The 18,265-nt window shown below is 37.2% G+C and overlaps 1 protein-coding gene and 1 long non-coding RNA gene across 2 annotated transcripts in view; one reads left to right on the plus strand and one right to left on the minus strand.

The window, feature by feature from the left end:
- Positions 1-13,916, minus strand: part of LOC144239113 (uncharacterized) — a 52,579-nt gene extending 38,663 nt beyond the window's left edge. Inside the window, exons 1-2 of the long non-coding RNA XR_013337317.1 lie at positions 13,861-13,916; positions 7,312-7,440 (exon numbers count right to left, since the gene is read on the minus strand). This is a non-coding gene — a long non-coding RNA (uncharacterized LOC144239113). The remainder of the gene's footprint in view (positions 1-7,311; positions 7,441-13,860) is intronic.
- The window catches only part of KAT6A (lysine acetyltransferase 6A), a 99,507-nt gene that overhangs the window by 77,292 nt on the left and 3,950 nt on the right, over positions 1-18,265 (plus strand). The window contains 7 exon segments of the mRNA XM_077773114.1: positions 6,654-6,795; positions 8,263-8,424; positions 9,484-9,577; positions 11,508-11,739; positions 12,437-12,644; positions 13,816-14,418; positions 17,233-17,545. Coding sequence (XP_077629240.1) covers positions 6,654-6,795; positions 8,263-8,424; positions 9,484-9,577; positions 11,508-11,739; positions 12,437-12,644; positions 13,816-14,418; positions 17,233-17,545 — 1,754 coding nt within the window.

Consider the following 18,265-nt stretch of genomic DNA (forward strand, 5'->3'; position numbering starts at 1 on the left):
AAAGCAAAACTTTAGGAAACTAACATACAAATTCATAAGCAGCCATTGAGAGCCAGTTATTGTAGGATCAGTTAGCCCCGAACACTATGTTAGAACTTTAAGGCAGCATTTTGTGTATTTGTTAATAGAATATTAAATTATGTTTATTGGTGGTTATGTATTTATATTTATATATGTTAAAAGAGGGCAGGAAATTCCTCAACTACCGACAGAACTCAGGTACTCAAGACAGTTCCTCAGGATTATGGGATAGCCAGAGAATTACAGGATCAATAAGAAATATGCTGAGGAATGAATTTCTTCATCAGGTTTAAATAATTATTATTATTTATTTAGTGAGCTCTTTGCAAGCTATTCAAATCAAAACACGCTCAACTTAGACAACAAAGTTGTTCAGTGTGCACGCATGTCAGCTGTTGCAGATTGTGGTGCAGATAGATTGAAACCATAGGCACCTTGACTCTCATACTCCAAGGGGAGGAGAGGACACTGACTCAGAAATGGGACTAGAGAGCCAGCCTCAGCACTTATTTATTTATTTTTGAGAGAGAGAGAGAGAGGGGAGGGGAAGGGCCGAGAGAGAGAGAGAGAGAGAGAGAGGAGGGGAAGGGCCGAGAGAGAGGGAGATACACAATCCAAAGCAGGCCCCAGGATCCGAGCTGTCAGCACAGGGCCCAACGCGGGGCTCAAACTCAACAAACAGCGAGATCATGACCTGAGCCAAAGTCGGCCACCCAACCGACTGAGCCACTCAGGTGTCCCTACCTCAGCTTACTTTTAAGAGAATAACTAGAATGGAACCATGAGATGAAAAGCTTTCATTAAAAATGTTGCTTTTTATTTTGATAAGATTGTCACTAGAACCTGATTTCTTAATCAGATTTGAGGGGATTGGTTTTTGGCTTATTCTTAATAAGCATTGCCAGCAGAAAACCAAATAACCAGTAAGTAGGAATCATAGCAGAAGGCAGCAGTGGGATAAGAACTGTAAAATTTATCAACTTTCTTAAATAAAATTTTAGACATTTTCTGTACATTTCCTTATTCATTGTGTTGTGTTCCCAGAAAATATTCTGTAGTTTAATAGGTTTTTAGTAATAATGACTTTTTCTCTGTTCATAATTATCTTAGTTACATTTAAAAAATACATATATCTAATTTAAATGAGTTTAAGCTTGTTTTACTTCTAAGTTCTATTAAAATTGAGTTTGGCTAAAATGTTTAGAGATCTTATGTTTTCCAAGTAATAAACCTATATCCTTACATTGTTAATGACTATTTACTATTCTTTCCTAAATTCTAAGTTGTCTTCTCATTATTAAAGGGTTTAAGAACTTACTATAAAATTCAAAATCCCAATGCATGCCAAAACAGAACACTTGGGGTAAATGAAAAAGAAAAGATCTCAGGGCACCTGGATAGCTCAGTCGGTTAAGTATCTGACTCTTGGTTTCAGCTCAGGTCATGGTTTCACAGTTTGAGCACCATTTTGGGCTCTGAGCTGATGGTGTGGAGCCTGCTTGGGGTTCTCTCTCACTCTCTTCCTCTCTCAAAATAAGTAAATAAACTTAAAAAAAAGAAAAAGGAAAAAAAGAAACAATTCCAAAAGGAAATTCTTTGGGAAGTGGGATTACGTGTTATTTCCTGTGACATCCAGATATTTGTGTGTGGATTATGTATGAAGTAATCTTGTATCCCTGACTTCAAAACAAAATAAAATAAAACAGCAACAGGAAAGCAGTAATGCTACTTTATATGGAGCAGTATGATTAAGCCTTAGACATTGAATAGTATAAACCAGAGTTTTAACCCTGAGTTTCTCCAGCAGGGTGTGTGATGCTCATACGTGGCAGACAGGTTCCTGGAGAATCCACTCTGCCAATGAAACGTGACATGGATAGGCTGTCGGCAAGAGTGACTGATCATGAGGTCTCCTCTACTCCCGAGCTGTGTAGAACTTACTTTATAATAATGTTTTTACAATAAGATCATTAAAATCCTAGGGGATGGGTTCTACATAATTGAATAGCTTAGGAAGTTTCCTGTCCCTTTTGATCCTCTTCCTGACTTGAGTTCATGCATAGATTATGTACAGCCCAGGTTACTAAAGACCAACATCCTTAAGGTCTTTGGGTGACTGTTAAATGACGAAATAAAATGAATGAAAGGAGAATAAAATTATTCATAGTATTAATCATAAATTAATAGTATCTTTAGTTACCATTATTGAGCTTGGTACTGGCCTAAATATCTCTGGAATAATTCTGTACAGAGGTGGCTATTACTCTCTTCATTTTCCAGACCAAGGCCCAACAAACGTACTTAAGACCATGCAGTTTCCAAGTGGCAGAGTCAGGATTTAATCTCACTTTCCTCTTACCACGTAGCCATATGAGCTTAACCACAGAGTTTGCAGTGCTCCATATAGCATCTGTGTCTACCTTGATCTCACATGGCTTGTACCATAATCTTTGGTTTAAGTAATAGTTGATAGAATTTTTATTAAAATTTTACTACAATGGACCTACTTTAAAGGCGACACAAATTACTACTATCAGGCACTGTTCAGAAGCTGAGAAGATACTGTAGGAATTCCTGAGAAGAATATTTGTATCATCCTTGAAGTAAGGGAAGCAATGTTTCTAAAGCACATAGAGCTGCAGTTTCATCCTAACTTCACAGGTGAGGGTGTCAGCAGAGTGGCTGACTTTAGAATAAACTTTAGGTATGGAGGCTACACCCCATGATGGAGCTGATCTAGGCGACCATATACCTATTTGATAGTCAAGGTGTAAGTGCTGTCAGGAAGACAATGACAAAAAGCAACACCCAGCAGTATTCTTTAGGGCTAAGAATATTCATACTCTCTATGACTACTTCATTTCATGTGATATCATGTTCTTTCTGTATGATACATTTTTTTTTAACAAGGAAACTTTAGCCATTTATACTGTTAAAACTCCTGGAAAAACAAAATGTTTTATTATCAGATGATTCCCTTTAGACTAACAGTGTCATCCCAGTGGGCTTGGTTATAATAAAGTAAGAGGCTTTTAAAATGTTTTCAGCAAGAGCTGAGTTGGAGTAAAGTAGATTATGATACTTGCTTTTACTTTGTTATTTTTCAGATATTAAAATTTGCTAAAGTTTTTTTTTAATCAAGAAGATGTCATACATCTTGCTATTCCAAGGAAATAGCATGAACTTACAATTCACCAGATAAGACTTGGCAGTACTTTTCTTACAGGTTTCATTGCTTCTTGTGTTTTCTTGAACTTGCTTACTATAAGAATTTTAAAAATAGGACCTTCTTTCATAGGAAATAAGCTGTATTTTATGTTCATGTCTCTGTACCAAGATCTAAAAGTCAAATTGGATGCTTTTTAAAGTTGACATTTATCTTTAGCATAATCTAGAAACTTTAGTTGTCTGTCACTCTTCTCCCCCTTCCTTTTTTCCCCAGGATTTTGTCTGTGTTTCTCAGATTCACATTGTAGGGAATATTTAGTTGTAATATTTAGCTCTCAGAGTGAAACTGTTGTATTCATGGATTCTTCTATATCTTCATGTTGGAACAAGTTAAAATTGCTCATTGAGAATTTAGCACAGGTAAATAAAGGTAAGCGGTAGAGTGGTTGGAAGGAGGATGCCGCCATTAATTACATAGGGAGAATTTCCTTCCACCGTCCTTTTTAAGAAGAAATTACTCAAAATCCACATATTCAGTAAAACAGTCTGGCAGTTGTGGGTCAGCTCTGAGACTCAGGATATGTAGTGCCCACATCAGATGATGAAATTTATAATTGAGGCCATTTTGTTTTGTGATTGATTGATTGATTGATTGATTTTTCTGGTTCTGGTTGGTAAGGAAGGAGAAAACTCAGGGCACCGGGGTGTCTTAGTTGGTTAAGCATCAACTCTTATTTTGGCTCAGGTTATGATCTTATGAACCATGAAATCAAGTCCTGCATTGGCCTCTGTGGTAAAAGCGTGAAGCCTGCTTGGGATTCTCTCACTCCCTCTCTCTGCCCTTCCCCTCTTTTGCTCTCTCTCTCTCCCCCTCTCTCAAAATAAGTAAACATTAAAAAAGGGGGAGGGGAGCCATCTCTCTCACTGCCCTTCCTTCTCTGAGTAGTGGAGTTTGAAGCAACATGCAAAGGAAATAAGCAAAGTTGCCTAGGAAACCCTATTCATGCCCTTGGTTCCTGTTTCTTGACTTCAGTTTATAATGTCAGTTACTTGTTTTACTCAGTACTTTATTTGGAATGACTTTTGTATTAATGATATAATTTCAAGTTTATTGGTTTGTCTAATATGAGAGATTCTAGAAGATAGTATTAGATATTGTAGACACTTAGAAATATACCAAAATAGTTCCCTGGAAGCTTTTAGTGCACTGAATGGCTGTTTTCACCCTTATTTGAGGATAAAACACTTATTACATACAGGACTAGTATTCCATAAATACTCCTTGACAAAGGTCTATTTAGTTCAATGTTAGATGTTTTCAGATAAAGCATAATTATGTTTTAAAAGTGGCCTCCTGGGGCACCTGGGTAGCTCACTCCGTTAAGTGGTTGACTTCGGCTTAGGTCATGATCTCATGGTTGGTGGGTTCAAGCCCTGCATTGGGCTTTGTGCTGACAGTTCAGAACCTGGAGTCTGCTTTAGATTCTCTCTCTCTCTCTCTCTCTCTCTCTCTCTCTCTGCCCGTCCCCCGCTCACACTTTGTCTCTGTCTTCAAAAATGAATAAAAATGTTAAAAAATGTTTTTTAATAAAATAATTTTTTTTAAAAAAAGTGGCTTCCAAAGAGGTACTTGAAAAAATAGTGTGGTCTTGACACTTTAACAAGTTTCTGTGTGTTAATCTTTTTTCTTTAACTCCAGTGTAATCTTTTTAAATCATATTCCAAACCGATAGCAACTAAATTAAAAAGTTTATTAAAATTTCCTTCAGCCTCAATACTTGAGAGAAAATACAGTAATTTGTTTGGATTATGTATTTTGTCATCATATCCAGCATTTTTGTATATGTAGTTTTTTTTTTTTAATGTTTTATTTATTTCTGAGAGAGAGAGAGAATCTGAAACAGGCTCCAGGCTCCGAGCTAGCACAGAGAGAGAGAGAGAGAGAGAGAGAGAGAATCTGAAACAGGCTCCAGGCTCCGAGCTAGCACAGAGCCCAACGCGGGGCTTGAACCCACAGACCGTGAGATCATGACCTGAGCCAAAGTCAGATGCTTAACCAACTGAGCCACCCAGGCCGTCCCCTTGTATATGTAGTTTTTAAAGATAGTATCAAATCTCTAATTACTAAGTCATGACCAGTTCTGGAAACAGTTCAAGATGCAGAGAAGTCTCCGTGCTGAGGATAAATGAGATGTGTATTTTATAGTAGAAGAAGCATGTGGCCTTCTGGATTAGACTAAAACTAGGTATACAATTTTAAGTTATATTCCTTCTATTATTTTATGAACTGATCCAATCACTTTATTGCCTAGCTCCTCATAAAAGAGACATTGTAAAGAAGTCCTGTTAAATCATTGCTAAAATAGCAATACTGTTGTATAAATACAAATTAATACCAGAATATCTGAAAGAGTAATTTGAACTTTTGTTTCACTTGTCGAATAATAGACTTTTAAGTTGCAAGATTTAATGTGATATTTAGCCAGAATTTCAGGAGTTTCGGAAGGAAGGAGGTAGTGCGGTATGTCCTAACTTGAAAAAACATATTCATTATTATAATTTTCTACTTAAAAAGATGATATAAAATCTGCTTTTATAATACCCAGCCTATATCCATTTTATTCAGCACTCTGACCCTAGTGCACTTTCTTAGCACAGGCCTGACACACTGTAGTACAGTTGACCCTTGAATAGTACTCCAGTTAGGGGTCCTGACCCTCTGTGCAGTCAGAAATTCATCTATAACCTTTGTCTCCCAAAAAAACTTAACTACTAATAGCTTACTCTTAACCAGAAGCCTTACTGATAGTATAAACAGTCAGTTGACACATATTTTGTGTTAAATGCACCACATACTATATTCTTACAATAAAGTATGCTAGAGAGAAGAAAATGTTAAGAAAATCATAAAGAAGATACATTTATAGTACTGTACTGTATTTACCAAGAAAAATCCACCTATAAGTGGACTCATGCAGTTCAAACCCATGTTGTTCAGGGGTCAGTGGTATTTAACAAATATGTATTTTCTTGAAAAATAAAATGAATGACCAAATAAAGGAAGAAAGAAAATATATAGCTTGACAAAGTCTTCTTTACTTATTGGTGTGTTCTGAAGGTAGACTTTATTTTCTACTTATTAGAGGTTATCAAGGAGGGGAGAATATGAGCTTTTCATTGTGTGCCAGGTGGGTAACTTTGAAAAAGACTGGGAAGTATTAATTTAATAAGAAGAGCACTGAATTTGCTATCTTCTTGCCCTTGCCCTCCTGCTGTTAATTATTTGGATGCTGTTAACCAAATTAATTTTATCTTCAGTTTGTTTTCTCTCTTGATTAATGGGGTTGACCATACATTCTCCACCTTTTTACTTGAGTAGCAGTGAGAGTCAAAAAAAGAATGGCTGTGAAAGTGTACAATCTTATAAAAAGCCCTGTCTTTCTTTGTTTAATTATTATTTACAGGCTGCCTAAATTGTATCTTTGTGAATTCTGTCTAAAATACATGAAAAGTAGAACTATTCTGCAGCAGCACATGAAGAAATGTGGTTGGTTCCATCCTCCTGCCAATGAGATTTACAGAAAAAATAATATTTCTGTCTTTGAGGTAAAGTAGATGTTTTACAGTTGCCTCCCTATCATTTGAAATGCAGTACCACCTATACTGTATCTAATTGTACTTGTCTTTCTTGAAATGTTATTTCACTGTTGTACTCACTCTTGAGTCTGATATCCAGCTATATGAGAAGCAGAATTAGGCCATCCAAATTGTACCGGGGTCACAAGCTTGATCTTAGAATAAACTATTCTGTATTTCAGGATTTCATTTGATTGTAAAACACCAACTGATTTTTTATGTTTAGATGTGATAAAGTTGTGTCTTAGAATCTATGAATTAATGGTATTTAAATGAAAGAATTTCTGTTCCACTGAAAGGAGTATTTGGTAGAGATATTTAATAACTGTAGTAAATCTTATTTTATAAAGTTATAAAAATATATATTTCTTACTTCATCATGATGATATAACTTAGACTGTCTCTGTGATTCTGTGTTGTTAGTCATGGGGTTTTAATTTCTAGAACCTCAGTTCTCTGGTGTTATTGCCAGGTATTATTGAGTACCTGCCATGTGCTCCGTTTTGTTCATTACTGTGATGATAGAATTTCAGATTGTGGGGGTCACTCAGTCTCCAGCTTTCTTGATTTTCCCTGCATCTTCATTTTAGGTGAGCAGTAGTGGAGCTCTTCACCCTGGGGGGAGGAAGAAGGGTGTGGTCTACAATACCCAAGAGCAAGGTGCTTCTCACCTTAAGCATATATTGCTGTATATCTTAAAAGAAGTAATATTAAGTTACTTAAATTGTTGAAGTTTCTATCCTGAAATATCGACGCCTTAGGGTTTAGTATGGGCATCCGTTGGCGTTTGTGTAGAAGAGCAAGCTCTCAAAGCTCCAACAACCCAGGGGCGTATCAGAAGAAACACACAGTGGTGCTTCTGATTTTGACCAACCTGATTCCAAGAAATCTCCCATTTGCCAGCTTGCTACCTAGGGAACCTGCTTGGTGCCTTTGGCAGTAGTTCATATTCCTGAAAGTAGCTTTATTTCAGGGAAAATCTGATGCTGGTGGCCAGACTGCATTGCTCCTGGCTGCCAGCATAGATTGGACTATCACTGTACCCTGTTTTACTTAACAAATGTGTTTCAGAAGAGGCTGCTTTTAGATCTTTTGTTGAATTACTTTAAAAAATGAATCAGATCAGCTTGCTATCTGAAGGATTACTGCAACCAATCTTGTTATAAAAGCAAAACGTGCTGTTTTTAAAAGGGCCATCATCTCCTTGTCTAGCTATTCATACTTTGTTGAAATGCAGTACTTTATAGATTTAGTTGTCTTAACAACGGCAGGTACCATAGTTCTGCTGTTTCAGAGGATAGCCTCCAGGTTCCAATCACTGACAGCTCTCTTAGGCTGGACTGTGGATACACACAGGTATTTGTAAGTGATGTGTGTTATTGTTCTAGAACTAAAGAGCCACTTTACTGACCATTTTGTTCTATTATTTTCCTCTAGGTTGATGGGAATGTGAGTACCATTTATTGTCAGAACCTATGTCTCTTGGCAAAGTTGTTTCTTGACCACAAAACACTCTATTATGATGTGGAGCCATTTCTTTTTTATGTACTAACACAGAATGATGTCAAGGGCTGCCACCTTGTTGGCTACTTCTCTAAAGTAAGTATATCAGCTTAAAATGTGTTTGAATTCACATGGAAATCTGAAGCATCTTTGTCAGTTCTCACTAGGACACGCCACAGTGCAGCACCTTCTGGGCATCATCTAACTTTTGGAAAGGAAAATAGAAGGAACATTTAGAAACTTACCAAGTGCTAGACAGTGCCTAGTAACATTCAACAGACTGTACTCTCCTAGGAACTGAGCTGCCGGTTAACCTCTAGGGGAAGAGTTTTAAAATGATTTCCAGTCCCATGATAATAATAGATAGAACTTGTGAAATAAACAGTCATTACCTCTTTGAGCTCTTTCTCGGTTTAAGTCTGCTCTTCCTAGTTTAAATTTGAAGCACAGAAATAAGAATAACCCCTTTTTATTAAAGGATGTTTTCTTCCCTTCCTATAGTCTTCCGTTCTTTTGAGGAGAACAAAAGGGTTTTTTTCTAGTCAAACAACATAAAAGATATACTTTTATTTAAGCTGGCCTGTGGTAAAATCTAAGTGTATGAAATGGTTAAGTGGAAAGTACCAGCTTTCTGTTGGCTATTTCAGAAGTTAAATATAATTTTATGTATATTGCCTGATTTTTAAAAGTGGTTGTATGGAACATTTTGGGGTTATTTTTGTAAAGTTAGGTACACCTGATGGGGAGATGGGACTGCCCTATGTAGCACCAGAGCAGGACATAAAAGAATCTGGGAAATAGTTGATGAATTTTCCCATTTCCGGAGTGTCGCATCGACTCATCCTTTGTAGCTCTGCAGATTGACTGGGACTCAGATTCCTCTGTTCATCTTAGGCAATGGCATACTGTTTTTGAGTTACAGATCGTGTTGGATGGCATAATTTTATATTTTTATTCTCCTGGGATGGTTGCTTTGTGGGTAATGGCATTGACTTAACATTGTCCTGTCTCCTCCCAGTGGGGTAGTTTTTCCTTGATGCGCATGCTGTTCTCAAAGGAGTAGGGCTGTGGTTTTGGTTGTTAGTCTTTGTTTCTTAATAATTAGCATTACTATTCAGTCTTACTAGCGTGTTGTTTTAAAACTGTCTTTACCAGGAAAAGCACTGCCAGCAGAAGTACAACGTTTCCTGTATAATGATTCTTCCCCAGTACCAGCGTAAGGGCTATGGCAGGTTTCTCATCGATTTCAGTAAGGATTATAATAATATAATTTCTCATTATCTCTTCTTGTGGACCTTCTGTATATATTTTTAAAGAAATTGCAGATGATTTATTGGTTGCTAGTATCTTTTTGTCATACTGCTCTATGGGACTTTAAAACCTAAAGTCATGATTTTTTTTTGGATTGGACATGAAGTATTTTAAAATAGCCTATGCTGAATACTAACTTCTGTGTGATCTTTTACAAATACTTTTAATTTTCAACGGTTAACTTACAGTGGAACTGAGTTTTACGCTAATTCTAACTCACAACAGTACTAATAAACACATTGTATAAATACTTATTAGTACAGTAAAGTACAGCACTTGCCTTATCTTTGTTACCCAGTTATCTGGGAAAATGTGTACATCATTTTTTAGTTACAGGCTCTACCTAGTGGTTAAAGTATGCAATGCACCTTTGAAAATCTTAAAAATAAATGATATAGAAAATAATTTAATCTGACTTAAAAATGGAAAGGAACAGTTCTGAAAAAAGTCATTGTGGAACATGTTGGTAGTCTTGCTTAGAAAGTAAATATATGTTTACAATAAATAGTATATTGATTATAAAATAGTGATTTTTGAGGGGATATTTTGATACAGCTGTTCTTCTGAGTACCAGACAATTCTATCCCCAGTGTGAAGAAGGTAATTCTCACGATGGACCAGCATAGCTTATTCCACTTGGCCTCAGGCTGTACACTTGACCATATTTTACTGGAAATATGTGCTACTGATTATCTTGTACATTTTCTTGGCCTTTTTGGATTAGTAGTAGAGAATATAACTCAGATTATTTCCTTTATATCAATGTTGTTGTTTTTTTTAAATATTTTTATTTATTTCTAGGAGAGAGAGAGAGAGACAGCGTGAGCAGGGGAGGGTCAGAGAGAGAGGGAGTCACAGACTCTGTAACAGGCTCCAGGCTCTGAGCTGGCAGTCAGCACAGAGCCCGACGCAGGGCTCGAACCCACGAACCGCGAGATCATGACCTAAGTGAAAGTCGGACGCTTAACCGACTAAGCCACCCAGGCGCCCCATCAATATGTTGTTTTGAAATAGAACTCATGTTTGGATGTGTTATGCCATTAAATAGCAAGTTTAAGGGGAAACTTGTTATATTTTTCAGATAAACAATAGTCGAAGATTACACTAATTGGCTTTTCCTAATGTAACCTATTTTCCACATTACCATTCATAGATTGCCTTTAATAAAGTTTTCTTTGATGACAAAAAACTATATTTCTTCTGCCATCTCCATTTTTGATACTTTTTCTTAGAACTTATGGCTTTCTTTTCCTGTTCTTGAGAGTCATGCTCTAAACAGGAGGACAATACCACCATACCCTCACAGTGACAGCCCCACAGCGACATCCTCACTTATCAAGAAATAGGGTGGTGGAGAGGAGAGCTTTGGCTGAAGTGAGGAATTGTGATCTAATTCACTTCTAGAAGAACCATAATCTATTTTAATAGCTAGAATTACTTAAAAACTAAGGCATCCTTTTGTATTGTTCAACAATTCAGGTATCGCTGTTGCCATCTGGTGGTCCAAATAAAATGTGCAAGGGTGGTTCCCCTATAATATAAAGAGCATTATTGCCTAATCTTATGCAGCCAATTAATATGAGGTCGTATAATTTTTTTTTTTACCAGCTTGAATATTTAACAATGTGGTTTAAAGCAAATATAGGCAAAGTAATACTAACGTAATGTTTAGTATGTACAAATTACATCATCTTGTGCAAATTTGTGTTGAAGTAATTTTTCAATTTGTTCTTTTTCTTGAAGGAATTTACTTTTGAAATTATATTGCCTATACTACTTAGATTGGTTGTGGAAGAGGGGATTGTTATTTTGGTGAATTAGCCTATTCTAGGCTCTCTGACATATTTGTGATTTGGGGGTTTCTTTAGGTTATTTGTTATCAAAGCGTGAAGGCCAAGCAGGGTCTCCAGAGAAACCATTATCCGATCTAGGTCGTCTTTCCTACATGGCCTATTGGAAAAGTGTAATATTGGAGTGCCTTTATCACCAAAATGACAAGCAAATCAGCATTAAAAAGTTAAGCAAGTTGACAGGTATCTGCCCTCAAGACATTACTTCCACACTCCACCACCTACGAATGCTGGACTTCCGTAGTGACCAGTGAGTATTACATCCCTTTGTTATACTTTCAAAAGGTAATCAGGTGGAAGTTTTTGAGTCAGGCAGCCAGATATCAATGAACGGGCTTAAACTAATATAAACGGTACATTTGGTAATCCTGAAATGACATTTTCCTTTCTATGATATTTGATACTATTGACCATATCTTTTTTAAAATTGTTTTTTCCAGTCTTCCTTCTAACTTTTGGACCTAAGCTACTGAATTTTTTCTTTTCTAATGTTGGGATCACCTTCACAGTATGAGAACAACTTTAGAAATAAAATATATATCCATGACTTATTTCCATTATATGTGGTACAAAATAAAATACACGGTAAGGGAAAGTCAGCTCACTCTTATCTAGAGTGTTTGGGAAAGATCACAGCGAAAGGAAGGAAGCATTGGTCTAGAAAGATGGAGAATAGGATAGAGTACAGGAGAGTAGCAGAACTTCCAGAGCTGGGAAGTGTGAGACAGTGAATGGTTACAATAACCAAACCCATTGCTATTGTTGAGTATGAAGTATCTGTCCAACTTTGTTAGCTATCTCATGTGGTGGCATAGTTCTGTATTTCATCCTCCCAAGCAAGCTATTTTTGAAGCATTTATCATCATCTCCAGGTTTTCTAGCTCCATATTCATTGTTAGGTACTCTTTGTACATTGTTGATTGCTATAAACTTTGCTCTGGTTCCAGATTTGTGATAATCCGCCGGGAAAAACTTATCCAGGATCACATGGCAAAGCTTCAGCTGAATTTGCGGCCCGTAGATGTAGATCCAGAATGTTTGCGCTGGACCCCTGTCATAGTCTCCAATTCTGTGGTCTCAGAGGAGGAAGAAGAGGAGGCTGAGGAAGGAGAAAATGAAGAGCCGCAGTGCCAGGAAAGAGAATTAGAGACGAGTGTAAGGGCATGAGTAGTCTCTATTTTTGACAGAAGGCTCTATTTTTGGTTTTCATGAGTATTTGTGATATGTGTTATGATATCCTAAACCAAAACAGTCAATTCACATTAGAATTTCAGAGATGATTTCAGTGATAGAGATTTTAAGAAGACTGGGTTTTGTTTACTTAAATTGTATGTTTTTAAGCCTTAGATCGTTAGGAGACCTTCAAATTTGTAATAATGTGTTACGTGGGACTAAATATTTCTTACCAGGGCGCTGATAAACAGCTAACTCTTAAGCTGTGTACTAATTGACGAATCTGAATTTAATGCTGACCGTTGTTAAAACAAATGAAGGTACTTTTTCCTTACAACATTAAGAAAATAATGTAAACATGTGTATGTTTTCTAATAGAGCACTAAACAGTTCAGTGGGTACACAGATGTCTTTAGCCATTAAAGAGGGACTATATGACATTGTATAGTTTTCAGTATTTTTCATCATGTGATGCATACCTTTCTCTGTTCTTTTTTTTTTTAAGCCGTGCTTTCTTCCTTTAAAAATCTATGTCCTCCTTTGATAAACGTAAGCAATTTCATGCCCCTGTTTAATGTAATTTAATTTTCAAAATGAAATTAAATATTCAGAATAAAAATAAATCAAAATAATTACAGAAATTTTCTTTCATTTTTTTCAAACACCCCTTTTCTCTTGCCCATGCCCCAGAGCCATCTCCCTTCCGTTTATAAATTTTTATTTCTGAGAAATTTTGTAAATTATACCATTTAACATTTATAAGAACAATGCTGTTCACTTTGTTTATTGAAGGTGGGATTACATAGTGGTTAAGAGCACTAACTCTTGGGTCAGACTGCCTGGTTTTATATCCTGGCTTCTACATTTGCTATCACATGTCCTAAGGCGAGTGACATATTTTTTGTGCCTCGGTTACCTCATTTGCAAAGTGAGGCTGTAATAACACTTCATACAATTGTTGTAAGGATTCATGAATCTTATAAAGCATTTAAAGCAATGCCTAACACATGAGAAATATTCATGATAGCTATTAGATAATACTTTTCTTTTTTAAAGCTTTGTTTTCTTATCTCTGTATTTAAGCGGTCAAATAGGAGATATAACTAAGGAAGGCTGAAAAATTAACCAGCATGGTTTTGTTTTCTAAAATCAGGTGGGAAAGTCTGCATCTCAGGAGAACAAAGAACAAGATTCTTACTCTTCAGTAGAAAGTGAGAAGAAACCCGAAGTCATGGCACCAGCTAGTTCTACACGTCCGAACAAACAAGTCCTTCCCCGTGATAGTCTTCCTGCAAATAATCAACCACCTCGGAGAGGCCGTTGGGGAAGGAAGAACAGAAAAACCCAGGAACGTTTTGGTGATAAAGATTCTAAACTGCTCTTGGAAGAGACATCAGCTCCTCAGGAACAATATGGAGAGTGTGAGGAAAAGTCAGAAACCTCCCAAGAACAATATACTGAAAGTGAGGAGCAGTCAGCAGCCTCTCAGGAGCAGCCAAGCCAGGATGGGAAGCCAGACATTCCCAAAAGAAGACTAAGTGAGGGGGTGGAGCTCTGGCGGGGACAGCTAAAGAAGAGCCCTGAAGCACTGAAGTGTAGGTTACCGGAAGGCAACGAGAGACTGCCCCGTCGCTATAGTGACGGTGACAGGGCTCTCCTCAGAGGCTTCAGTGAGAGTAGCGAGGAGGAGGAAGAGCCAGAAAGTCCTCGCTCCAGCTCCCCACCAATTCTTACAAAGCCCACGTTGAAGAGAAAGGTAAGTCTTTTCTTTTGACCCGTTTTCTTCGACGTGTCTGTTCTTTCCCCAGTTGCAGCTTACTAGATACATTTGTCTATCCCAGAGCTCTGAAAAAGTAAATATAGAAATTCTTAGTGTGTTATTTTTTAGACTTTACGCCTCAGTATATTGTAGCTTGTGATATTCCCAATGAACGTTTGGAATGTGTGTATGGTTTCTTTGGTTCATTTGAAATGTGTATATAACATCAAATAAATAAACGTCATAAGCTTAGTTAAGGCCTGACAAACTGTTTTTCAGCTTGCTGGTTTGATGTTCTAATTATGACTTTTAGGAATTTATAAAATATTTTAAAAGCATGTATATATCAGAAATGTTTATGTTAGAAAAGGAGAAAAGTATTTGACAGTTTGATGGACAGCAGTGTCCTGTGTCAGGGATGCTCTGAGTGAGGCCTTTCGTCTTGAGTGGGACTTTTTCCCTGGGCTCTCTTGTCCGGTCTCTGTCTCCACCTTCTTTCTTCCAGTGGTTTGACCTAACCTGGTTCTGAAAATATGTTCTCCGTTCTGTTTCATCATCTTGCAGAGTTTGAATGAAACCAGTTTATAAATGTGATGTGAGGATGACAATGAGTTCTGGTAAACTGTACACCAGAACTACCCCCAGGCTATGGGGGGAACTTTAAGCATTTCCATAAGCCAGCCCCACTGAGCTCAGCAACTTGGATGAGCCACCCTGTAGTAGCAGGGTGACAGCTTCCATCCAAAGCAGTGAAATTGTTCCTTTCCTTAGCAGAACCTTATGGGGGAAAAAAAAGTAGGGCTATATATAAAAATATAAGTTTTTAATTTTAGAACAGTTTTAGATTTATGCAATTATTGCAAAGAAAGTACAGAGAGTTCCCACATTCCTTACACCCAGTTTCCCCTATTATTAACCTCTTACGTTGGTATAGTACATTTGTCACAAATAGTGAGCCAATATTTTATTAACTAGAACCATACTTTATTTAGATTTCTTCAGTTTTCCCTTACGTTCTTCTCTTCCAGGATCTCATGTAGCACACCACGTTACATTAGTAATCATTACATTTAGTGTCTTTGGCCCCTCTTGGGTGAAACAGTTCCTCAGACTCCTTGATTTTGACAACTTTGACAGTTTGACGAGTACTGGCTAGGTATTTTAGATGTCCCTCATGATACTAGAATAGGGTCCTATGTTTTGGGGAAGAAGACCACAGAGGGAAAGTGTCACTCTTTATCATACAAAGGGTGTCTGATATGTATGTATGTATGTATACACACGCACACAGCAAACACAAGAGTATTAATATCAATATGACTTACCACTGTTGATGTTAGTCTCGATCACCAGGTTTAAGGTTGTGTGTGTCAGGTTTCTGTACTGTAAAGTGACTTCTTTGTTCCCCTTTCCCATACTGTACTTTTTGGAAGGTAGTGCTGCCTACAGCCCACACTTTAAGATATGGAGAATTGTACTCTATTCCATAGGAGTTCTGCTTAAGATTTATCCATCCTTCCTCATCTGCTTATTTATTCAAGCATTTATTTATGTCAGCATGGACTCAGATATTCACTTTATACTTTGAGTTGTAAACCAGTGATACTATTTATTTAACTTGTTCACATTCTTCCAGCTTTGGCCATAGGAGTCTTCACTTCTGTGCCCCTTTAACTTAATATGTACCCTCATCATTGTGAAGGTTTTGTGTGTGTGTTGGGGGTGGGGGGGGTTGAGCACTTCCTTACTGTCTAGTACTATAAGATGGTCTAGGCTCATCTTGTATATTTTATGTCCCAGGCCTAGAGTCAGCCATTTTTCCAAAGAGCAGAGCCAGGCATGTTTAACCTAGTTTGAAAATTGTGCTTTCAACTAAACAGACTAGTAAATTTGAAGTGGAGAGAAATTGAACACTGGCTAACTCTGCCATTCTATGTGATCATGAGGACTATATCTCAGCCATTCCAGGCTTATATTGCCTATTTTTAAAATTGTGCTGTTTCCTTATGTAAAAAAGAGAATATCGTAACAGGCAGTGAGATCATGTACACAGTACTTGAAGTTCTTAAAGAAATGAGCCAGACCAGGAGTCAGAGACTGTATTTTACAACCGTTTCCATACTGACTGGGTATGTGACCTTACGCAAGTCCTGTAACCTGTCTCGCCTCTGAGGAATGAAGAGATTGGATTAGATTATTTCTGGTGGGTCATCTTTATCATTTTGTTGTATCTGTTGTGTAATTTACGGTATTATTAGATCAGCTCTAGTATAAAATTGTACCCATTGCACCACATTCCAGTAACAGATTTACTACTTTGGAAATACTTCACCAGTATCAAGTAATTACACATCAGCTCTGTAGTTTTACATTCCACTGTAACTCCTACAGGTAATTCATGAAGATGGCTTACAGCCTTAAAACAGTTCTGCTGATCTTCAGAGAGCTGTGAGACAGACAAAACTTGTTTTAGTCCTTTCTGTTCTCTCTCTCTCGAAGTAAGAGAAGTTGAAGGACTAGCTTCTGTGTCAATTCAGTATTGAAATAGGCAATTCCCTAGGGTGTTAAATTTAACTGAACTAATAGTGGAATTATAATATCTGCTCTCTGGGCATGCCTTTTAGGAAGTTCTGTTCAATTATCCAACATCTTTCTATGATACTTTATTGTATCTTACTACAGTATTCTGAAATAATATTCAGAATATCTCTTGGCAAATTCGGGTAGGCTTCAAAACTATTAATCGTGTTATTAATAGAAGTGATAGTATTCACTACTATAAATAAAATACTTTCTTCCTTGTCTAAATAGAAACCAATTCTTCACCGAAGAAGGAGAGTCCGAAAGCGCAAACACCACAACAGCAGTGTGGTTACAGAAACGATTTCTGAGACTACAGAGGTATTAGATGAACCTTTTGAAGACTCTGACTCTGAGAGGCCGATGCCACGATTAGAACCCACGTTTGAGATTGATGAGGAAGAAGAGGAAGAAGATGAAAATGAACTCTTTTCTAGAGGGTACTTCCATCGCTTACCCTCACAGGATGTGCTCAGGTGTCGATCCTCTTCTAAGAGGAAGTCTAAAGATGAAGATGACGATGAAGAGTCTGATGATGCTGATGGTACGTTTTACAGAACCACTGCTTATGGTAGTTTTAGTGTCTTTAAGGAAACGAGCTTCAAGTGATAACTGCAGACCCTTCAGCAAAAAGGCTGGAAAGTGACACACCCCACTAAGCAAGTAAAGGACGACTTGATAATCTCTAAAAATTTGTGTCAACTACATTCATCCCCATTTTCTCCTTTCGTCCTCTGTCCTTTTAAAAAGCTTTTTTCTAGTTTCCCCTTCAACTGAGGTTGTAGTTTTGCCTCTGTTGCTGTTAGGAAATTGTTCTTTTTTGCCTAATCCTTTCTCAGCCATTCTCTGAATCTTTAGTTAATTGGTGGATTGGACTTAGCATCAGGAAGATATTTGATGTAATAGCCCTTTACTAGAAAGTACACTCTTGTGGACTTACCTGTTTTGCTAATTATTGTGTCCTGAGTGCTTAAAATAGACATTCAAATAAGTACTGTTAAATGAATACATGCTAAGAAGATGGTTCTAAGATCCAAAACCATGTAAATTGGACTTGTCTCACATCTGTTCAGGATGTGAATTGTATCTCTAATGTGCCTTTCTCTGCGAGTAGTAAATTTCTAATTAAAATGGTAACAATCCCTCAAAATAGGTTCAGTTTTATGGCATAGCTAAAAATCCAGTGATTTACTTTTGAAATAGCCAAGATCATTTAGAGATACAGAAATGGGCTCATAACTGTGCTAGGTCACAGACTAGTACA

Source organism: Crocuta crocuta, unplaced genomic scaffold, assembly GCF_008692635.1.
Source record: "Crocuta crocuta isolate KB4526 unplaced genomic scaffold, BGI_CrCroc_1.0 scaffold177, whole genome shotgun sequence".
Taxonomy (NCBI): domain Eukaryota; kingdom Metazoa; phylum Chordata; class Mammalia; order Carnivora; family Hyaenidae; genus Crocuta; species Crocuta crocuta.